We start from the raw sequence: 24,739 nt of genomic DNA, 5'->3' as shown, positions 1-24,739 counted from the left end.
AGGACGTTGTGGGGGGCACAGGGGGCTTCGACCGCTGACCCTCGGTCGCAGGCGAGAGGTCCCAGACCGGGCTCTCAGCGTGGGTGACTCGAACAGGCAAGGCAAGCAGGAGTGTCCAGGTGTGTGGCCTGGGGGTGGAGATGATCTTCTGACAGCCTAATGCGGGGAGCACCAGAGACAGGGAAACTGAGGCACAAATAGGCTGAGAGACTTTCTCATGTTCACACGGCTGGGCAGTGGTCAACTGGGGATCCAAGTGCAGAGTCCTGCTCCCGGCCACCCTGCTGTGCAGCCTCCCCAGAGGCAGCCAATGGAGGGAGAGTTTGGAGATGCGACAGGACAGGACACCCTTGCCCCTCCCCTCCCTCGCCACCAGGAGGCCACCCCCCCCACCCCCACCCCTCCGGCTGTCTCACTATCTTCCCACTGGCCCGTGTTGAGGCTGTCACATTACAAGCAACTGTGTGAATATGTCCCCTGGGAATTCATACGACAGCCAAGAAATTACTTTTGTACTGGTCACCCAACACTTTTTGCTGAATGATGACAAATTCTCCATCCTCCCTGTGCCTCAGTGACAAGGACACGTCTGCTTGGCATGATGTCACATATGCATGCCTCCCCCTCCCGCGGCCTTGAGGTTAGCCTGTTTGGTCAGGGGACCTGGGGGGCGACCCTCAGTGCTGGAGGAACTCTCCCAGGAAGACCCCTCCTTGAGCCCCTGTTCACCTTTCCATCCAAGCTGACGTGTGGCCGAAGCAGACAGCGGCCTGGGATGCCCCCCACCGGCGGGAGGGGCCGTGGTGGGAGAAGGAGCTGAAGAATGTGCTGTGGGCCAGTCGGCAGGGACAGTGTCAGACCCAGGATGGAGAGGGGTCGGCGAGAAGCCTGGGTGTCCTACTCACGTGGGCCAGCTGGCCACGGGGATGGTTAAGTTCTGGTGGCTTCCTAAAGCCAAGGAAGGCCCAGTCCGTCTCAGAGGATGAGGCCCTGACCGGATACATCTCACGGGTCAGCACGTTTTCATTCCATCTGTGCCCAAAGGCTGGTGTTGGGCAGGTAGCGACCTGGAGCCCAGGCGGTAAAGGGGCTTTTCTCTTCCTGGGACGAAAATGGGGCCTTAGGGACATGAGTCCTTGGGTCACCGCTCAAGGAGGGGCGGGTGGCTGGACAAAAAGACAGCGGAGCCCCTGAAAGTCACCTCTTGTAGACGGTGCTCGGGCCTGGCCCTGGCCCTGCGTGTGGGCTCGCCTTGGAGGAGGAGGGAAGGGACGGACCAGAGGGGAAAGGGTGACAGCGGAAGCCCCAGAGGAGTTATTTGGCGACTAACATGTCCCCAGTGGAGAATAACCAACAGGTCTCAGCCGAGGGTTGGGGCAGGGGCGCAGCGAGAACCAAGGGGTCTGGAAAGTGGCGGGACCCCGCCCCTGGGGCAGGTGCTGTGTCTCCCTGGGGCGGGGCGAGGCCCGTTTACAGAGCGAGAGGGGTGCGGAGGGAGCGCGCCCACCTCCCGTGGGACCCATCCACCGCCACCCCCCGCCTTCCTGCCTCCACCCCGACCGGGTCCCCCACCCCGAGAAGTATTGGCTCCGCCCCCAGCTCTAGGAAGGGCCCTGATTGGGCGGGCCAGTCAGCAGAGCACCTGCTCATTGGCTCAGGAAAATCACATGACCCGATTTAACTCAGTGAGGCTTAAACAGAGACGCGTTTCCTGGGCCTCTCTGCTTTTCTCTCTCGGATGGGACCGCGGACTCGGGCTTAGTTTCCTTATGAACGTGCAGGAGGAAGGTCATGTCCCCCGTCTTTGCGGGAAGCCCACTTGCAGCCGTGCAGGGAGGAAGGCTTGGAAAGAAGCTGACACCTTCCACGGTAAAGGGAAGGGCAAAGGAAACCAGCGCCGGTGACTTTGACCAGCCTTGGTCAAGCCTTACCTGATGCCACCGTCCTGGGAACCGTGGGGCCTGTCTAAGCCGGGTTGAGTTGGCTTTTACTGTTCCTTGTGACCGAAAGCGTCTTAACTGACACAACTATTAATTCATTTTATGTTGAGCAATTCTGACAGGCTGGAGAAATGAAGTGTTTCCTGTTTATACAAGTGGATATCTGTAGATGCGGTTGTGATCGCCGCATTTAAAGGCATTACTTAATTCGTCATCGTGCCTTCCCATTGTTTAATTTCTCCGCGAGCGGATGGTACAGGACGGCAGGCCCCGCATGTTCTGGATGTTTAAAAAGGCCTCCTGCTGATGGGAATCAACCAGACCAAGAGAGACAATTCGAATTTGGGCTGGAGGAAAAAACAGAACTCTCTCTACTTTTCAGGATCGTTTTCGCGTTTGATTTTTGTCTGTCCTGCCCAAGGTTGGATGCCCGGTGGGCATAGCTGGGGGTGGGGCTGCCGATTCTCCTTCAGAGGTGGGTGTCCCCTTTCAGGCTGCCAGGCAGGGGCACCAGCCTGGCCAGCGTGCACTCAGCCATCCCGCCTCGGATGCCCGGGTCCCTGTTAGCAATCCCAACGTCCCAGCCCTGCTGGCTGAGGGTCATAGGTCCCCCCCAGAAACAAGGTGCCCCTGACACCCGGCTGAGAGCGGGGATCTAACCTCAGGTGCTCTGAGCAGCCGCCGGATGAGTCCCCAAAAATCTAGTGGGGAAAGAGGTTCTGTTCTCCTGTTTACTATATCGTGGTTTGATTTCAGGTCCCCAAAGCAATAGCATTTGGTCCCAAACCCAGCAACAGACAGAAACCGCTCCTCACGTACACCTTACGCACCTGACATGCCGGTGTGCACGCACACACGTAGACTTGTAGAGTACACGTGCAAACGCACATGCACACACGTGTGCACACTCACAGGCACACGCACACGTGGGTACGCATAGGATCACACACACATGTACACGTGAGCACCCACGATGCACACACACACACATAGGTACACACGGGATCACACACGCACGCATGCGTGCACACCCACAATGCACACACATGTGGGCACACACGGGATCACACGCGTGTGCGTGCACACCCACGATGTGCACACACACATGCGGGTACACACAGGCACACTCGTGCACATGCACACACAGCCTGCACACTCACACATGGGCACGCACGGACATCACACAGACATGCACACTCACCCACACATATGCACACCTGCCCCCCAGGTCAGCGTGCACAGATGGCTCTCAGGGAACATGAGCTTTCCCTGGGGCACACGGCCAGTCTTCTCCTGCCCTGTGCTCACCGGAGGCCTAAGCCGCTGGGGAAACGGACCCAGTCTGCCCTTCGCAGGGTCTGGGGCTCCCCTCACTCTACTCTGGGGACCCTCAGCTCACCTGGCTCCTTGAGTCGGGATCTCTGCCCACCCCCCTCCACTGGCGGGCTGAGGCTGTCCTCCCTGGCCTGCCTGCCCGGCCCTCGGCTGGGGTCTGGCCCCCAAGACTCTACAGAGGCCCTCGGCCCTCTCACCCCGGCCCGCCCCCGCCGTGGCCCCTTCTGCATCGCATCCTTGTACAAGGGCTCTGCAGTTCAGTGGGTAGGAGCGCTATCCCTTGGTGCCTGTTCTCGATTCGACCTGAAACCAGCCTCCGCGCACCCGTTCCTGGGTGAACTGCGTCTGCTGGGCACGCCCGCACGCACCCACCTCCCACCTCCCGACCCGACCTTGCACACTCGGGCAACAGCCTCTTTCGTGGCCCCCGTGGACCTCCACCCACCAGGATGTGACCCAAAGGCCTGGGCCCCGTCTGCCTGCCCCTCCAGGAGGGAAGCTTCAGGCTGGCTTCCGGAGCTCAGGTCTGGGAGGGCGATCTCTGCCCCTGCACCCTCCCCGGCCCCTCCCACCCCTGAGATAGTCGGGGTGCCGGGGGCCCGTCCCGAGCTGCTGGCTCAGACACAGACCATGCTCTCCCCAGAGCCCACACGCACACCCTTCCACCCCGAACAGGGTGTGAGGGACACAGCCAGAGGACAGAAGTAGACCGCCATGTGAACTGTCCCCTCAGATGATCGGGTCCAGGCATGGCAGGAAGGAGGCCCCAGCGTCCCCAGCACTGTCTGCCATTTCCTGGGTCAGAGAGCAGCCTCCGGGTAGCCTCTCCGGTAGGACCAGAACTTCTCTAAACAAGGACAGAGTTCACGTCACAGTCGGGCCTCCTACCTGCAGCGCCAGGCGGGTTCTCCGCATTCTGGTCCTTTCCCTCCGTCGGGAAGAGGCTCCTCTCCGGGGCGGGGCTTGGACCGCCAGAAGCAGCGGGATGAGCCCTGGAACCCTTCGCACCGAGCATGAGAGTTGCCTTTATGACCCCGTAGGAGGCCCTGCTGTCCTTGGCACTGCCGGGCACCCCGTGCCTCTCCGAGAGGGAGGAGTCCATGCATGGTCACATGAGGGTCCCCACGTCCCCAGGCCCGGCTCTACCTGGGGGCCCCGCCTCTCGCCTCTGCCTCGGTGCCCCAGATCCCACCACCAGCCCTTCTCCCTGTGGTGAAGGCCGGGGGCCCAGGAGCCCATGCTGGAGGGGAAAGGCCAGTTACAGCTTGGTGAGAGGGCCTGATGCCCAGGAATCGGGAGGGAGGGGAGAGCAAGAGAGAGACAGGGGCATGGCTGGGAGGGCCTGCTGGCAGGACTACGCACGCAGAGACGCGAGAGGGAGACGTGTTCCCACCTTTCCGGTCTGGGCGTCCAAGAAACAGAGCAAACAGAGATTCGGGATGGCCCTGTGTAGCCAAGTCCGCCTGTTGCGTCCTGGGGCGTCCCCACTATCAGCCCGGCCAGCGCAGTGGCCAACGTTCGATGCAATGCAAGCCACCTCCTCCGGGGACGCGGGTCTCGCTGAGCGAGGAGCAAGCACAGGGCCTGGTGCTTGCTGGACGCTCAGTCCAGACCTGCCCGTGACCCACCTGCCCCTTGAGAGCGCCTGGGGCCGCCCTGTCCAACGCCAGCCCGGGTCACACACGGGGCCTGTTTAAGTGGGATTGCGCTGAAATGTGTTTAAAACTCTCAAAAACAAAACAAAACAAAAAAAAAAAAACAGCCCCAAATTCCAGATGTGGGCAAAGAAGGCATTTGCAAGGATAGCCTGGGGGGCTCAGTCGGTTAAGCATCCGACTTCGGCTCAAGTCATGATCTTGCGGTCCGTGGGTTCAAGCCCCACGTCGGGCTCTGTGCAGACAGCTGAGACTGGAGCCCGCTTCCGATTCTGTCTCCCTCTCTCTCTGCCCCTCCCCTGCTCACGTTCTGTCTCTCTCTCTCTCTCTCAAAAAGAAACATTAAAAAAAAAGAAAGAATAGTGTTAGCGGTTCCCCACGTAGTGCGTGGAGCATTGCTGGGCGCTGCGGAGCCCCGGGGCGGCTTGCAGGGGTGAGATCCCTTCCGCTCACGGGTCTACAGGACAACCCTCGTTGGGCTGAGCAGGGATGGGCCCTGGCCCCGTGCTTCAGGAAGGGCGCAGGGGTGCATCTGGAGTCTGGGCTGCCCGCGGCCACATCTCCTCACGGCCGATCAGCAGGGCACACAGGAAAGCCGAAGACGTCTGCGAACGCATTCCTGAGCAGAGTTGCACATGGGAGGCGGTGGGGACAGCACTCCATGCAAGGAGCGGAGGCGGGGAGAGGGGAGTGGAGCCTCGCTGAACGAGATCCCCACGGTCAAGGTACCCGGCAGGGCTTTGTGTTGCTGTGGCTTTTGTTTCTGAGTTCTGTCTTGTCCACGTTGGGTGCTCACGTCTCGGTGACGTGTGGGTGGCCACTCCTTGGGTAGCCTCCCAAACCTTTCTGGCGGGGCTGCTTCCGCGGTCTGTGTGCAAGTGCGAGAAAGCCTCTGCTCTGGGAGCCGCCGTGGACAGTCGAGCCCGAACCCCGGTGAGCGGGCAGCACGTTCAGGCAACCTAACGAGAAACAGGGGCGCCTGGGGGGCTCAGTCCGCCAAGCGTCCGACTCCTGGTTTTGGCTGAGGTCGTGCTCTCACGGTTGTGGGGTTGAGCCCCACATCAGGCTCTGTACCAGTGGCAAGATCCTGCTTGGGTCTCTCTCTCTCTCTCTCTCTCTCTGCCTCTCTCTGTCTCAAAATAAATTAACATTTAAAAAATTAAAAAATGCACCCCTCCCTCGAGGTGGATACAGCCCTGCGCCAGGACATGGGGCCTGGCAAACGGCTCAACCATCTCACGGGTCTGCCCTTGCACAGTGAACAACCTGTTCAGCTGTGTGTGGCGGCCTGTCTGTGTACCACTTCTGTCTCTGGACTAGCAAATAACAGGAAACTCCAACGTAGGTCAGTGGATGCTCCCTGAAAAACAAGAGAAGACAAACCCCTCACTGCGTTCACTTCTCGGTAGAGAACAAGCACTGTGTTTTGGGGTGAAGGGGTCATACAAGACAACCAATAGCATATGGTTAAACACATGGTTTTGGTTTTCTTAATGTTTATTTATTTTGAGAGAGAGAACATGAGCAGGGGAGGGACAGAGAGAGAGGGAGAGAGGAAATCTCTTGTCAGCACAGAGCCTGATGTGGGGCTCGAACCCACAAACCTATGTGATCATGACCTGAGCTGAAATCAAGAGTCAGAGCTTGAACCAAATGAGCCACCCAGGCACCCCGAACATATGGTTTTAAAGGTAGGATTTTCTCCTATGAAGCTAGAGGAGATGAAAATGTAAATTTAGGGGCGCCTGGGTGGCTCACATGGTTAAGTGACCGACTTGGGCTCGGGTCGTGATCTCGCGGTTCGTGGGTTTGAGCCCCGTGTCAGGCTCTGTGCTGATGGCTCAGAGCCCGGAGCCTGCTTCTGATTCTGTGTCTCCCTCTCTCTCTGCCCCTCCCCCGCTTGTACTCTGTCTCTCAAAAATAAGTAAATATAAACATAAAAAAAAAGAAAGAAAATGTACATTTATTTGAGTTAGGCGAGTGTCGCCCAGAACCATCATAAAAGAGGGCTGGGCGTAGGAATAATACTGACGACGTTAGTCTTGAATTTTCATCATCCCGAGGAGACCCCAGGAATAGTGCGACTATCAACATATCCCATCGTGTTGTACGGCGTCCTGGACGGCGGGAGGCCTGTGGTGCCGCTCGGCGGCTTTGAACGCACCCGTTCACCCCGCTCCTTCCTTTCTCAGCAAATGTTCAGACGGGCCCTCTTGCCCTTTCATAAAGACGCAGTAAGTGGTTAGAGCAACAGGGGCTTGCCCTTTCTCGTCCCAGGGACCCCCTGGGCCCCATGTGTGAGCCTCAGTCTGCCTCCTTGCTCTGGGTCTAGGCCCCTGGAGGTTGAAGTGAGAAAGGACGAGAGTGGGGGTGGAAGGGCCAGGGCAGGGGACTGGGTCGCCTCCATCAGGACCGGCGGGCTTTGGAGTCACGTTGTGACGTACATGTCCAGGGTGAGCCAGCAGCTCTGTCCCACACGGCCATTTAGGGACCCAGGCGGATGCGGGCCTCACCGCGCCGTGACATCACGGTCTAACCTGGGTGCCCAGAGCCCTGAAGGCAGAACAGAAAGAATGTGGGGGGACCCAGGCCCGCTTTTAGTGACCTCGTACCCAAGGGCCCAAGTGGGCCACTTTGCCCCAAGATCATTGGTCAGTGACAATCTGGTGTCCCCAGCCTACCTGCCGGGGAGGCTGGGGAGCACGTGGGTCACGTGGAATGTTCGGGAGCACCACATGTCTGCCACAGTGGTGACATCCCCTTCCCGCTGCGGGCGATGGCAGGCCCTGAGCGGACGGGAGCCGGACGACCCGGGACAGTGCCTTCAACGTGCGTTTGCGGCTGGCGTGCCTCCAGGCCCCTGAGAAGGTGCGACAGCAGGTCTCCACCTGACGCTTCTCCCCAAGGGCTCCGACCGGACAACGGCCGCCCGTCCCTCCCTGCCTGAAATAGAATCTCCAACCACAGTCTTCCGGTCGGGGGCCTTGCACCCGGGCGCTCGGCCGTCTGCCATTCTGAGCGTGCCAGCCCCACACTTCTCTGTCCGCTCTGCGGGAACGGGACTCGCTCACACAGGACGGGCAAACGAGGGTCCGGGGTTTGCTCTGGAGCACCCGGCGGGGCCCCCGGGAGGCCAGGCGGTGGCTGTTGTGGAGTCCTCATCAGCCCCGGGCCCATACGTGCCGAAAGCCACCCAGAGACGACTTGCCTGGATCTGCCGGAGTTCCCAGACGGGCCTGGCTGGTCCCGAAGCCCGGGTCCCTTCCACTTGCTGCTCACAGAGCCGGGGACCCTAGAGGACTGCTTGCGACTTACCTGAACCTGAACAACCCAGAGGGCGGCACACAGGACTTCGTAGTTGGACTCTTAGGATGAAAAAATCGAAGGTAACCTTGGCAAAGAGGAGTGGGAAGCCTGAGTCGTAATCTCCTCCGCTGACGCCTCCTGAGAGCTCCCCGCGGTGCTGGGCTGGCGGTCCAAAGGCCTCCCGCCTGCCCTGCCGGTCACCACCCCCCCCCCCCAGCCAGCCCCCGCGACGGCTTCTGTCTCCCCCTCTCTCCCAGTTTCACACGAGGAAGTCAAGGCACGGAGGGCGAGGGGGAGCATCACCATGTAGCTGCCTTGTGCCCTGCATCTGGCCAAGCGGATGACGAAGGCCATTCTCATGAGTTGTGTCATGGGAGGGACAGTGTCTCACTGGGTCACACGGATGCGGGCTGGCCAGGCCCCAACCCAAGTCGGGGCTCGTGTCACCGGTGCCACAGACCAGCAGAGGAAGCCGGAGGGCTGCGTCACGCCGAGAACAAAAGCACGCTCACCCTCCGGGAGGGTCTCACCTCCGGGGTCCTCACCGCTAAGTGCTGGTAAAAGCAGGGTCCAGGGCACAAGGCGTGATGTCACAAGAGTTTAGGACCATCTACGTCGAATGCCACGTCCTGGCTGTACCGGCTGCGTCCACGTCCGTGCACAAACCTGTGACTGTGGCCTTATTTGGAAACAGACGCTCTCCAGATGCAGTCGAGGGAAGGGTGGGCCCTAAATTCTCTGTGACCCGTGTCTCAGAAGGGGGAGAGATTTGGACACAGAGGCACGCAGCAGCCGGCCGGGAAGACAGAGGTGGGACGGGAGGCCGGAGGAGGTCTGGGACCGCTCTGCCCTCTGAGCCCCGGGAGGAGCCCACCTGACCTGCTGGTGCCTTGGTGTCTGACTTCCGGGCTCCAGAGCTGAGACGACAACTTCCTGCTGTTTTAAGCCCCCAGCGCGTGGCTCTCTGCTATGGTGGCCTTGGGAAACTGAGCCACGGGCGCATACTAGGAGGCCTGTCAGGGTTGGCTGGTGTTCCTATTTAAGGCCGAAGGGATATAACGGACTGAACTCTGGGAAGCAGGGCCGCTGGGGCAAGAAACACAAAGGAAGTTCTAGACTGTCTTCTAAGGCGGCCACTAGCTAAGGGACACAACAGAGAGGGAAGGAGAGACCTGGCCGGAGAAAGAAGAGAGCATCCTGGGACATTCCTGTTCTGGAGTCTCTGGCCTCGGAACAGTGAGCTTCCGCCGGGCCCCCTTCCCCTGGTGGTGAGAGGTGGGACCCACGGGCTGTTTACAGTAATTACAGTGCACACGAGGGAAACTGGGGGGGGGGGGGTGGATTATGTCCCCGGACATGCCCAAGTCCTGGAAACCGGGGCGTTCCGGGGGCGGGGGCTATGGGTCAGCGGGATCCGGACAGCCAAGGCGGTCTTTGGAATGCAGGGACGCGTTGACGGCTTTAGCGGGAGTCAGGTTTTATGCCTGAGGCAGAGGGAATTCTAACACAGGCTAGAACAGCAAGACAGAAATTGCCTTTTAGATGGCTGCCATCAGCAATATTTAGCAGGTAGGTTCTGCAGGGTAGTTTAACCTTCTGTAACCTTACAGTTGAGTGCTCGCTCCCGCTCCCTCTCTCTCTCTCTCTCTCTCTCTCTCTCTCACTCCCACACGCCTCCACGATATTTTACCTTGATGGTTTGCTTTGAGGGGGAGCTCTGCAGACTTAGTCTCTCTCCTTCGGTGCATAACTGCCTGCCTGCCTGCGTATGCATGAAGCCCCCCTTACACGTTCACATCTAGTAGGGACTGAAACTCCGAGGCACAAGCACCCGCAAGCTTCTTGTTAATCAGGGCAACACCGGATGTACAGTTGGAGCTCGGCAAATAATTAATAGTAATGAAAATTGACATCGTAAAAATTAAAGTGAGGGGGCTGATAGGGAGGGATTGGGTTGGTTGTCATACCTCGGGCCTAAAGGGAAACGGATTGCTTTGGAGAATCTTTTAATTAATTTCAGAGTTTCCCTGTTTCTTCTCCACCAAATGAGCTGCGTTCCTTTCTCGGCCGGCAGGATCCTGTGCAGAGAGAGGGAGGCCTGGGGATCAGCCCATCCCGGGAGCGTCCTGAATCCCGCCCCCCCCCCCCAACCCAGTGGAGAAAGGTCTAGGTGAGGGGGATGCCCTCCGCAGCCCAAAGAGGGGTTCGTTTTGCAAATTTACTTTCACCACCTATGAATAAGCCAGGCGGTCTGCCCCTCATTCACAGCTAAAATAAAAATGGATCTCTACAGTCTGACCAAGTTCAGCCACTGAGCTGCAGCGTTAACTTGTATTCTAACAAGATTAAAATATATTTGTCCTGGGGATTAGCATACTAAGTCCCCTTTTGCCTTTTTAGCAGTGGCAGGGCACTTTGATCTGCCTTGCGTGGAGAGAGCGCGGCTTGGGCCCAGCCATCCGACTGCCAAGTGTGAAATCGGCCTGGTGTCATCATCATTCTTCCTCTTTTACATCTTCCACCAGTTTAATTATATTTCCGCCACAAAGGTCTGGCGCCTCATTGCATATTCAAGTTAGACCAGGAAGCATTAAAAAAAAAAAAAAAAAAAAAAAAAAAAAAAAGGTAGGGATGAAATAGCCCCGTAGGGGGGAGGGAGGGGCTGCCCGGCCCCTCGCGCCCCTGGGTTGTGCCCCCTAGACGGGCCTACCTGCGTGCAAACGTGTGCCCCACGCGGGCCGGCTCTGCGCGGCTCCCGGCACAAAGGCCATGGTCACGCCCGCGCTGGGTTCGGGGGCCGTTCGGCTTGTGACTCCAGCGGTTTGTATCGTATTTATCCTCCCGACGCGCCGGTTCTGTCTCCTGAGGGCCGCGAACCCACCAGCGCGCTCCCGCCACGGCTGAAAAGCTGCCCCTCCCCCTTCCAGGTGATGAGTCACCAGTGACTCGCCCATCAGTCGGCTGCGAATGAATTCTAGGGCACACCCGGTGCCCAGAGGGAACGTGTCTCGCTGACCTTTGATGGGCCCAGAAGTATCAGGCCCTTTCACTCCCCACCCAGACCCGAGATTCGGGCCCTCCGGCCCTCCGCAGGTTCCCCGAACTGCCCCGGGAGAGGCCAGCCTGCTGGCAGAACAGGCCTGGAGAGGAGATCCCAGCGGGGGACCTCTTAAACGACCTCGCCTCCCAAGCCACCGCCACCGGAGCCGCCTTCGGGTGGCTTAGGGGTGGGGGAGGGGAGGGAGGGGGAGGAAGGGGAGACGGTGACAGCCAGCCCTGGTCCCGCCGGCCCCACACGGGCCACCCCTCCCAGAGCACTAGTGTTTGGGAGAGGAAGTGAGCCAACTGCAGGGGTGGCTGGGGTCTGACCTTCACCTCAGCCCCCAGCCCCGGGCTCCGGGCTCCATTCACTCCCAGCCGGTCATTCTCGGTTTGGGGGGGGGGGGCGGTTCTACGTGAGGGACGTTGGGTGTTATTTCCACAAACAAGCTGGACAGAATAGAAATGCAGACGGACTTCCTTAGCATTTGAGAGCAGGTCAGCGCTGGGAAACGCTCGGCTCCGACTGGCCCTTTGTCTGAGCTTTGCCAGGGCTTTCCACTTTCTTGGGGGGACGTGGCGCAGGTGGTGGGACTGGAGGTGGGTTGAGCTGACAGTCACTTTTGCCATGTGGGGAAAACGGGGAGCCCTGAGAGGTCTTTTACAAGGTCCAGATTTATGACCATTTTCGTTTCGAATCAACACTCTTGTCAAAACGAGAGGTTAACAACACATTGCTTCTCAAATTGAATGATATAATTATAAAATTATCCCCACATAATTAACTCAGGATTATGTTTCATTCTGGTTAGCATGTAATCAAAGCCTGTTATGCTTTTAGCTATAGGAACAGCAATTAATTTAAAGGGGTTACTTTAGACCAAATAGCTCATCAGGCCATCAGGACGCCCACTCATTCTTGGAGGAAGAGCCACGGGGAGGGGGGGCACGGGGGGCGCGGGCGGGGGGCACAGGGAGGCTCCTGACCACAGGCTGGGCCCCACGTGCGTGCGTGCGAGGTGCAGCCTGACTTCTGGCCTCCCTCACTGTCCAGCGGGGTGCCTGCGTCCTGTGCACGGAGTCAAGTCTGAGTCAGGGTGATGGGACTATGCTGCTGAACGCAGTGACTACGGGATCGGAACGGAGAGCCGCGTGGCGTGTGAAGTCACCGGGCTTCTATGGAAACCGGAGCATCTTCCCTACTTTGCGGTCAAGAAACATGTGGGGGTAAATCCTGATGGGAAGGGGTGTGCCTGCGTCCCAGCCGGGCGGGAACAAAGCACACACAGCAGTGCTCCAGAGAAGGGGGTAGTGTTTCTGGGGAGTGCAGACCAGCATCCTGAATTTCCTCTGTCGTTCTCAGCTCCTCTCGTGGTTCCTCTTTGTATAGCCGTGTGAACACTGTCTGTCCTAGTCGTGACCTCCTCCTTTTTTCCTTTTCCCGAACAACTAAAGCGAGGCCGCGTTGGGTGGTAGCAGCCAGGAAGGCGAGGCGCTCTACCAACAACGGGCACTGAGCTGTGGAGGGCACAGCCCGAGCCCAGCGCCAGAGTCACTGCCCCGTGATGAGTCACCCTCTCGCTCACCCTGCCCCGTTCCGTGCCAAGGGCTTTTATGCTCATTTTCCCTCATGGGAAACCCTATGGGGAAGCCCATTAGATAGATTTTCTTTCTATTGAAGAGATGAATGGATGAGCTGGGGTTGGGGGGGGGGGAAGCAGTTGGGAAAATTCCCTTCACTGTAGGGCACTTCTTTCAGTGCTGAGTGATATTATGCCTCCGCAAGAAAAAAAAATAAAAACAAACCCGTGCACCCTGGACTGCCTGAGCCGAGGTGTGCAAGCACAGACCTGGGGCACCTGACGGCCAGCCGGGCCTGCTGCCCTGTACACGTTCTCCTCTCTCCCAACCAGCAGGTGTTTGGAAGCCAGCATAGTCATCACTCATTCGAGGGGCTGAGGTCTCCTATCTTTGATCCAGATGTTGGAGCATCAGAAGATACAATCTGAGACTCGTGGGTCATGACAGAAGCATTTCAGCGGGGGCACCTTACCGGCAGCGGTAGAGAAAGGGTGCTGGCCCTAGCAGGAGTCGGATGCTGCCAAGGGCACCGGGATTCTGCCGTGTCACCTACTGCCTGAACCCAAAGAAATGCCAGCTTCCGGGGGGGGGGGGGGCACATCAGTTGATGGAGAGTAAAGCTGCCAAAAACCTGAGGACCTAAAGTTTTGGCCTAAAGGGGAAAAGTCGGAGGCAGCGGCCCCCCGGGCCACCAAATGACGCCAGAGGGCAGGGGCCTGGGGTCCCCGCGAGGTTGGAGGGAAGCGGCCGGTCTGCGCTGGGAGGGGCCGCAGACACAGAAACAGGGCAGCGACTGCTCGCCGCGCTTGGCAGCTGGAGCCTGTGATTAACCATCCAAGGAGGAGAGAAAAGCGGAGGGAAGAAAGGGCAGTTAGCGGAGGGGGTAGAGGTTGGGGGAAGGAGGAGGCGGCGGAGCTGACAGTCCCCTTCCAGACAAAGGACTTGGCGGGAGGAGAGAACCCCGAAGGCGCGGCTGAAAGGCGCTGGGCGGCCCCTTCCGCAGGCAGCGCGCGCTCGGACCGCGCGGCCAAGACAGATGGGGATGAGCGGCGGCCCGCCCCGACTCTTCCAGACGGTCCGTGCACGCGGTGATCCCCACCGCTCCTCGCCGCACGGAGCACCCCCGGCCGCGCCAGGGTCCCTCCGCGCAGGAGAAGGCGCCCCGCAGGCCCGGGCAGCGGCGCAACGCACTAGGCCCTAGGCCCTCCTGCCCTGCCCTGCCGGGTCTCCGGGGGCCCGGGACGGGGCGGGGGGGGGGGGGGGGGGGGGGGGGGGGAGAGCCTCTCTGGGACGCCTTCCAGGCAGAGGGGGCGAAAAGGCGGCCCGGGAGGCAGATCTGGCTACTCTTTGTTTCTGCTCCGAGCAAAGCGCGGGGCTCAGCCCCGAAAAGGGAGCAGCCAACGGGGGGGGAGGGGAGGGAGGTGTCCCGGGCCCCGGACCTAACGTTCCCCTTCCCAGAAAACTTGCCCTGGCGTCCCTCGGGGACACGGGGGGCCTAGGAGCCAGGGGACCCCCTACCTCCTCCCCGAGCTGTTGCGCAGGCCTTGCACGGGCCTGGGGGGCCGGTCGGCAAGGCAGCGAGCTTGGGCCACACCCGTTCCGGAGTCGTTCCGCCCCGCTTCCTCCATCGTGGGGCTCCCCCAACCCCCAAACTGAAGAAGCAGGCGGCACTCTGGGGGCTGAGACCCGGGCTGCTAACAACAGCAATATTAGTAACTCTGTCGCCGTCATCAGCCTCACCAGCCGAAGCCCGCGCGGCGGACCACGCTTGATTAAATCTCATAATTAGGAACCACTTTGATGAATATTATTACATTTCGGGCGATTTCAAGAATGGCCTTTATTTTCCGTGGGTGTCTGACATTAACAACGCCATGAGCAGCGGACGCGGGGCTCACGCGGCCAGGTTCACGGACCTGCGTGCGCCCAGGGGCTCCCGCCGCCCGCACCCGCGCGCGCGCGCCAGGCTGGGCCCGCGAGGGGTCGCCCCCACCCGCGTCCTGCCAGCCCGCGGGGTCCGGGGGACGCGACGCTCCGTCCCGCCGCACGCCGCCCGGCCCAGGCCTGCAGAAAGCCTCGCGCTCCGCCCGCCTGGGCCCGAGACGCGCGGAAAGGGGGGGGGGGGGGTCCCGGCCCGGGGGGAGGGGGTGGTGGTGCCGTGCGAGCGCGGAGCGGGTGTCGGGGTGCGGGCGTGGCGCCGCGACACAGCTCCAGGTCGCCAGTCTCCATTAGCCTCCCAGGGCGCCGCGCCTCCTCCCGGCAGGCTGCGGGTTTCGGCCGAGCCGGGATGGGGTCGGGGGACACCTGGGGAGCTGCCGGGGCGGGCCGTGACCGCGAAGGTCGGACGTTAGTCCTGCGGACGCAGGACGGCTCGTGGCGGAGCAAGAGCCCGCAAACCCGCGGCCGGCGAGCGCCTGTGCGCGTCCAGGGTCGGCCGTCGGTGGTGAGCGCCCTGCGCCCCGCACACCTGCGCCGCGCGGTCCAGACGCCCCCGCCCGCCCCACCTTTGCCCTCAAGGAAAAAGACAAAAACCACAGTCGGAGTCCTCCTGGAGATAAGACGGGCGACAGCCGCGTGGCTCCGTCCCGGTCTGCGCCGAAGAAAGCACATGGCGGGTCCACCCTGCGTGACGCTCAGGCCCGTGCAGACCCTCGGATTCTGACTCGGGCCCCAGGGTCCGACCCTATTCATCTGACTTTGGCAGCGGGAGGAGGAAGGCCCTCTGGGCCCCAGGGAGCCCTCTAGGCCCCTCGTCGGGCACCCCTCGCGGGAGCCTCTGCTCGGGCAGGGCTGGGGGGAGTGGGGGGGGGGGGCGGCAGGCAGCGATCCCCACCCCCAGCGAGGCCCCCGGGCCCCTGCCTGGACTCTGCCGGGCGACGGAGGGCTGTGGGCACAGCCAGGCCTGGGGGGTGGCTGCCGATTGGCTGGAAGGAGCAAGGACTTCCCTTATAAACGGGCGTTCCTCCGGAGAACGTTTAAGGAACCGGCCTCCCGGAGGGGCGACGGTCTGGCAGCGGTCCAGCTCCATCAACTCCTGGGGCTTCGGTCCCGGTCCAGATGCAAGGCACGCTGGGCCCGGAGTCCCGCAGGCTCTGGGTCCATAGAGGAGCACCGCCTCGCCTGCAGGCCTGGCTCTGGTCTCCACTTGCCACTGAGAGAGGGCTGGCTGGTGCAACAGTGGCTCTCCGCGAGTCTCGAACTTGGATTGCATGTTGAATTTTTTTAAAAAAAGTAATAAATATAGGAGCAAAACCAGAATCTCAGCATTTCGAGGGTCTGGGGTTCATCCGGTCCAATCCCCTATCAGAGACAAAAAAGAAAAACTCCTCATGCCACTGCTGGCTTGATGTTTGCTTGCACTCCCCTGAGGACGGGGAACTCATTACCTTACAAAACTATACATTGCCCCTCGACGTTATGATTTGTGAATAAATTAAAAAACAAAAATGATTGCTTAAAGTTGTTGTACCGTCTTTTTATTAAAAAGAGAGAGAAGCCAATCGGGTAACAGAAGTTGTGCCCATGCTTTTTGTTTAGTTTTTAGTCTAAAGAATTGTCAGAACTGTGCAGTGGAGGGGGGAGACACTTGGAATGGCCTGAGTGATGGCGCCCCATTGGCGATGACCCTGGGGCACTCCTGGGACGAGGCAGCTAGGGCTCCAGAGCTTTGTGGTGAGACCCCAGCTCTCTCTCACTCAGCGTGTCTGTGCAAATCCCGGGAGTGGCCGCTCTCCTGCCTGGAGGCCCAGCTTCTGCTTGGGAAGCCAACGTGAACGTAAAACGCCTAACCAGTGTCCTTTGGCAACAGACGGTTCTCGCTAGTCTCTGAGCTGCTTTTCCTGGGAGAATCATCTTTTTCAAGCCAGGATAGTCTGGACATAGATCAACCGGGCTCACAGGGAGCGCTCCCCTGCCCGGCTGCCCTGGACGTCAACCCTCGCAAAACACTACCCCAGACAGATACCTCTCTGGTCAGCTTGGGCAAAGCCTGTCCTTCCCCACCCCCCGCCCATCTGTCCTGAGATGTTGTCCATGACCTTTGCTTTGGAGGGGGCAGGAGTAAAAACAACAAAACACAAAAGAGGAGAGCCCTCCCCATGGGCCCAGCGTCTCTGTCCCTTTCGTGGGATTTGCGTTCTGTGGGATTTTTCAACAATTATTCAACATACTCAGAGGACATCGGTGGTTCTGTGCTCACACAGGAGATATTGCAAGTGTCTTCGTTGTTTAAAAAAAGAAATCGTACCTCTGGCTACAGAGACAGCATGTGTACCCCCTGCTCGACGGAGGCCAAGGCCAGGAGTACCTGAGTGATGGGGAGGTTGCCCAGGGCAGTGGGGCTGGACTTAGAAACAGGCTTAGAAAAACTAGTCATTCCACCTTGGACATCCAATGTTTTACAATAAAGCAGTTTTTTTTTTTTTATTTAATGTAACTTTCAAGAATTAGAACACACAAAAAATGCAAGGGGAATGTTCACAATGCTGATAACCACAGTTGTAAATAGAAACATTCATTTCTCATAAGATTATAAATATTTGATATTGGAACTGTAAAATGCACGTTTTAGAAACGAAAAAAAAAAAAGAAATAAAAAAATAAAAACCCCAAAACTTTGCTTCCTGCTAAAAAGGCATATCATTTCATTGAAGTTTCCTAAGCAGCAGTTGGTTATTTCACAGAATTTTAAATTACAGCTTTTCTTTTTATAGTTTCCTTTTTAAAAAGGTTTGCACTAGTATGTACAAAATAAAAGTGGTATCGCAGGGAAATAGAGGTTTAAGGCAAAGAGAGAAGTTCACCCTCAGTCCTCAGGGGTCCAGCCGTGGGTCTGCCTCAGCCACGGGCACACCCCCGGGGCCGTCCCGGCTGCACATGGACATTTGGACACGATTCTTTTTCCATACACTAAACAGAAGACAGTGCAGAGTTATATATATAGATACTGTGTTTGTTTATATATATGTACTTGGTGGGGATATATTGAATATATTTAATTTACACTGTACCACACACCGTCAAAAAATAAAATGTATATTAAAAAAAAAAACAAGAAAAGACAAAAAGCGATAAGAAATGATTATTTACACATTTTTCTTCCTTCCTCTAGATCCTGGAGGATTCTGAGTTCCTCTGAAAGCCAAGGTAGCCACATGTTTGGAAACTGGACTCTCACAGGCCCGCTTGTGCACGTGTACACGCAATGCATAGATATGTACACGCGCATATGCACCTTGAAAGAATGCTCTCCGTAGCAGAAGCAGCCACTTAAAAAAAAAAAAAAAGGAAAGGAAGAAAAAAAAAACCAGAAAGGAAGAAAATACCAACTCCCCTCTCGGGAGCCCTGTGCCCGCCCAGAGGCAGCAGACCTCTGCCATTTCTGGGGCCCACGTGAGCGAGCGCCTGGCGTGGCTGATGGACCACAGGAGACTCCCTGGGCCTGGAGGGACGAGGGGCCTCTGGCCAGAAGCTGGGCCAGGGGTCCCCGAAGTGGTGCCTGGAGGCGAGAGAGCTGGCTCTGGCAGTGGGCGGCTGGATAGGGGACAGCGACAGGACAGAGACTGAAGCATACACGGAGGTGCTGGCCAGGCCTTGGCGAGGAGGAGGAGGGGGAGGGGGAGGAGGGGGAGGGGGAGGAGGGGGAGGAGGGGGAGGAGGAGGAAGGGGGGAAGATGAGGAGGGGGGAGGAGGGGGGAGGAGGGGGAGGAGGAAGAGGAGGGGTGGAGGGGGAGGAGAAAGGGGGGAGGAGGAAGAGGAGGAGGGGGAAAGGGAGGGAAGGCAGGAGGAGGGGAGCCTGGTGAGGCTGGGGCCTGGGCTGCCCATCACCAAGGGCCCGCTTCCCAGGGCGCTCCTGCGGGGGCCCCTGTGCTCCCCCCCAGCCCGGGGCAGGGCAGGGGGGGGCTACATACCCTCCTGCTGTCCTCACCAAGCCCACACAAACAAAGTGGCAGAACTCATAGACCAAGTAGGAGCTATTTATTCGGTTCACAGTCGTGTGAAATGCAGCAATAAAAATCTTTGGACTTTAGCAAGTTGTTTTAATTTTTTTTTCTTCTTCTGAAATTAAAAAATAAAAGTGTCCGATGTCCCACCATGGAGCTTAGGGGATTAAAAAAGATGAAACCCTAAGCAGCCCCCCTTCGCAAAAAAAAAAAAAAAATCATAAAATTAGCATAATCTCATAAACACAGAAAAACTCAAAAAAATATTTTATAGTCAGATATTTTGGATTTTACACCACCTGTAAATTATATATACATAGAATATTGCAGAACCGTAGCGAATACACGATATTTTCACTATTAATGCTGGTATAATCTTTATACACTGGCCCTTTATGATTTTAAATTATTGCATTGTTTAGCGTGGACTGAGACTGGACTCGCGCCCGCCCGCCCTACTCGCTGTCCGACTTGCCCTCCTTGGCCGTGGTCGAGTGGTTGTACAGGCCCTGTGCCATGAGGTGCACGGCCAGCGTGTTCTTGTTGCCCGTGGCCTTCTTGATCTTGGCGCGCTTGTTCTGGAACCAAATCTTGATCTGCGACTCGTTGAGGCTGAGCTCCTGCGCCAGGCTCTGGCGTCGCTGCTCCGTCAGGTACCTGTTGGTCTGGAACTCGGCCTTGAGCCTCTGCAGCTGCTCGGCCGTGAAGGCCGTGCGCGGCCTCTTGTCCTCTTTGTTGGGGTTCTTCTTCTTTGGTTTGCGAGACCTGGGACCTGGGCAGGCACGGTGGACAGAGAACAGGGTTAGGACGTCTCGGGGCCTGTCTGCCCCCTCAGTGAGCCAGAGGGACAAAGAGATGAGGGAGGAAAGTACCCAGTCCCAGAGGGACTTGGGGACGGGGCTCGGACCCACACAGCCTCCAAGACCCGTCCCCCCCCACCCCCAAAGCGGGAAGATAGGCTGAAAAAAGTGTAAGTGTGAGGGAGTGAGTGGGGGTAAAGGACAGGCTTAGTGGAAGGGTCGCCAGGGGCGCTCGGCTGGCTCAGCCGTGGGTGCACGTGACTCTTGATCCCTGGGTCCTGAGTTCAAGCCCCATACGTGGCATAGAGTGTACTTAAAAACAAACAAACAAACAGAAAGGTCTCCAAGGAAAACTCCGGCAGGAAAGCAAAAACCCAAAACTTCCTAGCACAACCTTTTCTAACCCTTTCTGAGGTTCTATCCAGGAGTGAGGACAGAGTGGAGGCAGGTGCCAAGAGAGGGGCCACGAAGAAAGGCTGGGGGAGGGGAGGGGCAGTCAGAGCAGCAGGAAGAGGAGCCCAGGGGACAGTGACAGGATTCCCACCAGATGCCCACAGGGGGTACCCCTCAGGTGCTAGGGGCCTGAGAAGCCAGGGGGCCGCAGAGTCTGGAGCTGCCTCCAGGAGCCCCCGGGCTGCCTCCACCTTAGCCCCCTTTGGGTCGCCCCTAACTGGGCCTGTGGGCCCAAGTTCATTGTTTCTTTTCTGGAAGAGAGGGGGCACACGCACTGAGCCACTCGACCCCCCCCCCCCCCCCCGCTCAAGTCTCTCACTGCAGGAGAGGGGACCCGGCTCCCCCAGACTGGGGCTGCCTCACTGGAGGCTGCAGGGGAGCCCAGCCGACCTCGTGCAGAGGGTTCGGGCTTCTGACCCCCACGCGGGTCTCCTGCCGCTGGGAAACCCTCCCCGCACCACTTGAGGTTGGTTTGGGGCAGTGCAAGGTTTCTCGGACCAGGGGAGCGCTCACAAGGAGGACCCGGCGCTTTCTTTTTGTTTCTGTCAAGAAGTTCGGCCCCACGAGGGTGTGTTTGAAGGCCGAGGCCGCAAAGGCTGTTGGGGGAGAGGGTCCGGGCCGCACGTATGGGCTTCTTGGTGCGTAAGGGACCCACCTTTGGGGAGCACCGGCCGCGGCCCCTTCCCAGACGCCCGCGGCGGGAGGCTGGACCCCCTGCCGGCTCCCTCGAGCCGCCGGAACCCCCGGGTCGCCGCCTGCGCCCACATGCCAGTCCCGCGGGGCCAGGGGACAGCCCTGCCACCCTGAGCCGCGGCGGCGGCGGAGGGATCCCGCCGGGAGGTTTCCGATCGCACAGTCCCGACCCGGGAGGGTGGAGAGCGCGCCCGGGCCCCAGAGAGCCAGCGGCGCCGAGGCCCGAGGACGCGGCCGTGCGCTCCGGGAGAGGCGAACTCGGACAGAGGCCGCCGCGGCGCGGGAGAGGGGGCGCCAAGGGCCGTTCGGCTCAAAGCCCCGGCCTTCTAGAATCTAGAGCAAACCCACACTCACCCCCGCGCCCCCGCCCGCGTCCCGCGCGCGCACACCCACCGTGGCCGCCGCGCGCTCGCCCAGGACGCCGGTTCTGCGCGGGCCGCCGGGCTTTGATCGGGAGGCTGCGGGGGCGCCCGCGAGGGGCTCGGCGAAGGCTCGGAGAGGCCTCGCGAGGCCCCGCACCTGCTCGGGCCGACCGCGGCCTCCTGCGCCAGGAGCCGGCGGTTGTCCGTCTCCACCGTCCCAGGGAAGCACGCCCCCCACCCTCCAAACTCCTCCGGTGCTGGGGCTCTCGCACACGCGAACCAGCCGGTAAAAACATACACACCATTGTGCGGGCAGGAAATCTCCCTAAAATCAGAATGTTTCGTTCTTTGATTTTCTTTCAAAACGTAAACACTTAAAGAGTCGCAGAGACAGAACCAAAGCTCGGCAAGAAAACTCTCTGCGTTGCTTCTTTGTAAAAGGCCAAGAAACACCAATGTTACCTTATGGGTTTTGTTGTTGTTGTTTCGTTTTGTTTTGTTTTGTTTTGAGTGCAAGAAGGGCAGCGACTGGGGCCCGGCAGGGCTGCGGGGCTCCCGCGGGCCAGCGGGGCCTGGGGCGGCCGCGACTCGGTCGCTGCACAAAGCGGGGCCGAGACACCTCGCCGGCCGCTTTGTGAGCCTATATGTTAATTAAATATTAACAAAGGAGGGAGGCGAGAACAATGGAGCAAATTTCAGGTCTAGCCGGAGAAATTTGGATTTCATCCGAAATATACGCACACATTTCTGCGGGAAGGCGGCCAAGGGGTGACTCGGTTGTGCGGTGATCTGGGTAAACCACCCCCCGCAAAAACAGTTGAGGGTTAGGGGGGCAGAGGGGTCCTGTCTGGGCTACCAGCTCAGGGACAAATGGAGTTCGTCCTAATGGCGGTTTGCAAGCCGAGGACCGCATTTCATGCAACTGATGATTTCCACAAGGACGCGGATGTAGCTTTTCAAAATCCAGATCTATGAAAAATACACTCAGCACCTCTGCACACACCGCGGGCCCCTCCACCGCTCCCCCCCCACCCCCCCCCCCCCCCCCCCGCCGAAATCTGCTGCTTTCCTGCCTGGGAGCTGCCCCAGGAAACCTCTGGGAGCAGGTCCTTTATTTGGGGGACTGCAGGCCTCCCTCCTTCTCCAAGCAGTGATCAAGATGGGTGCCGAGCTCCCTCACCGTGTGCTCGGGCAACTAAAACCGGGTGAAGAGCACCTCTGTGTCCGTCCTGGTCTCTGTCCCCCGCTCCTCCCTCCTCAGCCCAGGCCTAAGGGTGGAAGGAAGAGCTGGGAGCCTTGCTCTTTCTTCCCTGGCTTCGTCTGGGATAACTGGGTCGTATAGCGAGTCTAGGTCTGAGGTGGGCTGCACATGGGTCCTGGGTCTGGACTGAGTTGGAAGGACAGAGAAGGGGCTAAGAGTGAAAGCTTCTAGGCCAGCGTTGAGGCCACCCCCAGTCTTCCCGAATAAACTCCAGCCGGGGAGGGGTGGGTAGGGACTCCGAGGAGTGGCCCCAAGGAGAGAGAGAGAGAGAGAGAGAGAGAGAGAGAGAGAGAGAGAAAGAGAGAAAGGTCCTGTCTCCTCCGCTTGTCTAAGAAATCGATCGTGCCCCTTCTCCCGGCCGCTGCCCGGTCCGGCGTCAGCCGCGCACAATGTCCCCGCTTGTGCGTCTTTGTGTGTGTCGGGGACGAGGAGTGGGGGGTGGTGTCCCGGTGTCTTCTCCCCCTGGGGAAGTTCCCGCGCCAGCGCCGCCCCGCAACCCCGCGGGCCTCCCCGCGGCGGCCTCACCTGAAGACGGCCGGTCGGAGTAGCGCGTGCAGTAGACCCAGGCCGGCCAAAGCATGGGCTGCGCGCCCAGGTTGGCGCTGGCCTGCGAGCTGTCCGAGTCCGAGCTCACCGACAGGTCGCCGCCGCCCAAGCCGCGGGCCTTGAGCGCCCCGTCCAGGGGGCCCCCGGCGTCGCCGCCTTTCTTGGCGCCGCCGTGCAGCGAGAGCGCCTTGGAGCCGCCTTCCCCGTCGCCCGCAGAGTCGCCGCCGCCGCCGCCGCCGCCGGGAAGCGGCCCGCCCGCCCCGGGCGCCCCGGGCGCGTTCTGCCGGGCCTCCCGGCCCGACCCCAGGAGCTGCTCGGCGCCGCCCGCGCCACCGCCTCCTCCTTCCGCGCCGCCCGCGCCGCCTTCGCCGCCGGCTCCACCGCCTCTTCCTCCTCCCGCGCCGGCACAGCACATCCCCGCGTCCTTTCTGCGGCCGAACTCGGGCCGCAGGATGTTGTCGATGAAGAAGTTGGTGATGCGGTGCGGGTGCTGGTGGTTGCCCGGCGCCTGCAGGACCGCGGGCAGCATCAGAGCCCGCCGGCGGCCAGTGTCCGCGTCGCCCGGGCTGCCGCCGCCGCCGCCGCCACCGGAGCCGCCGCCGGGGCTGGATTCCGGCTGCCGCTGCCCCTCCGCCGCCGCCGCCGCCGCTTCGATGGGCTTGGGGTCATTCTCCTCCATGCTGTTCACGACAAATCCCAAATTGGTTCTCCGGGGACCCCCCCGCCCACTCCAATCAGCCCTCGGCCCGCCCGTGATGCGCACGGAGACACTCGCGGCCGGCTCGCGCCCCTACCCCGCCGAGTCTTCCGAGGGCGTGCGCGGCGGCCGCGGCCAGGGCCGGGGTCGTAGGAGTCACCGGCCGCGTTCGGAGCGGAGCCACGTTCCAATCCACGAGTTGAGTTTAGAAAAATAGCAAGAGTCGCCCCGCGCCCAGACGCCGGGAGATTCAAAAGAGTCGGGTCCTCGTCTCTGCAGCGCACCCGGGCGCTAGACAGTCACAGAGGTCCGGCGGGGACCCGGGGCTCCTCCCGGGCTCCGCGCTCCTCTCCGCGGCCGGCTGCCTCCGGCTCCCGCGCTGCCGCCGCGGCCGCCCGGGGCTGGGGCCGGAGCTGCGCGCATGCAGGCAGCGCGCTCCCCCGCGCTCACGCCCGCCCGGGCCCGCTCGGGCCGCCGCCGCCGCCGCCGCCGCCGCCGCCGCCGCCCGGCCGCCCCCGCCCGCGCGCCCCGGCCGGCCCTCGAGGGTGCGGGGCGCGAGCGGTCAGCGCGCCCGCCGCCGCCGCCAGCACGCACATGGAGGCCCGCGGGCCCGCGCTGCGCTCGGCCGCCGCCCCGCCGCGGGCCCGGGCGCCCCACCGGCGTGCGGCCGCGCCCCCGCCGAGCCCCGCCGAGCCCCGCGGCCCGAGGCGCATGGGTGAGCGGCGGGAGGCGCGGGCCGGGCCGGGCCGGGCTGGGCCGCCCGCGCTCCCTCGCCGTCTGCGCGCCCTCGCCGCCTCGGCCTCGGCGCGGGCTCGGGCGGTTTCCAGGCCACTTAGCGCAACCTGAGACACTTTCACTCTGGATTTTTGTTCTTATTTTTAACAGAGCCCCCTCGAGTGACGTCGCGGGCCGGTCTCCTGGACACGTGCCTCGGGCCAATGGCCGCGGCGCCGCGCGCCCACGTGACGAGCCGGCGGCCGCTGGGTGACGGGGGCCGCCCGCCGCCCCTCCCCCGCCGCCGCCGCCCCTCCCCCCCTTAAAGCGGCCGCGTCCCCGGGCTCCGCGTGCCGGAGCCCCGGCCCCAGCGAGCCCGCGACCGCGCTCCCCGCGCTCGCTCGCGCTTTCCCCC

General features: G+C 60.6%; 1 protein-coding gene across 1 annotated transcript; it reads right to left on the bottom strand.

Moving 5' to 3' along the window:
* Window positions 1–18,810: 18,810 nt before the first annotated feature.
* On the bottom strand, window positions 18,811–23,607 carry EN2 (engrailed homeobox 2). The gene is made up of 2 exons (XM_019424894.2): window positions 22,893–23,607; window positions 18,811–19,570 (listed from the first exon to the last, which is right to left on the bottom strand). Exons 1-2 carry the CDS (start codon window positions 23,590–23,592, stop codon window positions 19,254–19,256), a joined length of 1,017 nt encoding a protein of 338 aa, XP_019280439.2. The 5' UTR covers window positions 23,593–23,607; the 3' UTR covers window positions 18,811–19,253.
* Between the last annotated feature and the right edge of the window lie 1,132 nt (window positions 23,608–24,739).

The sequence above is a fragment of the Panthera pardus genome, unplaced genomic scaffold, assembly GCF_024362965.1.
Source record: "Panthera pardus isolate Hobbes unplaced genomic scaffold, ASM2436296v1 HiC_scaffold_9, whole genome shotgun sequence".
Classification (NCBI taxonomy): domain Eukaryota; kingdom Metazoa; phylum Chordata; class Mammalia; order Carnivora; family Felidae; genus Panthera; species Panthera pardus.
Note: the sequence above shows the minus strand (reverse complement) of the source record. Positions and strands in the feature narration are given on the sequence as shown.

Bases quoted from the DNA above. Each gene is read 5' to 3' on its own strand.
- EN2 (XM_019424894.2), bottom strand. From the start codon at position 23,592: ATGGAGGAGAATGACCCCAAGCCCATCGAAGCGGCGGCGGCGGCGGCG. The intron at 19,571-22,892 runs GTGAGGCCGCCG...GTGCCTGCCCAG, and splicing joins CTCCGACCGGCCGTCTTCAG to GTCCCAGGTCTCGCAAACCA.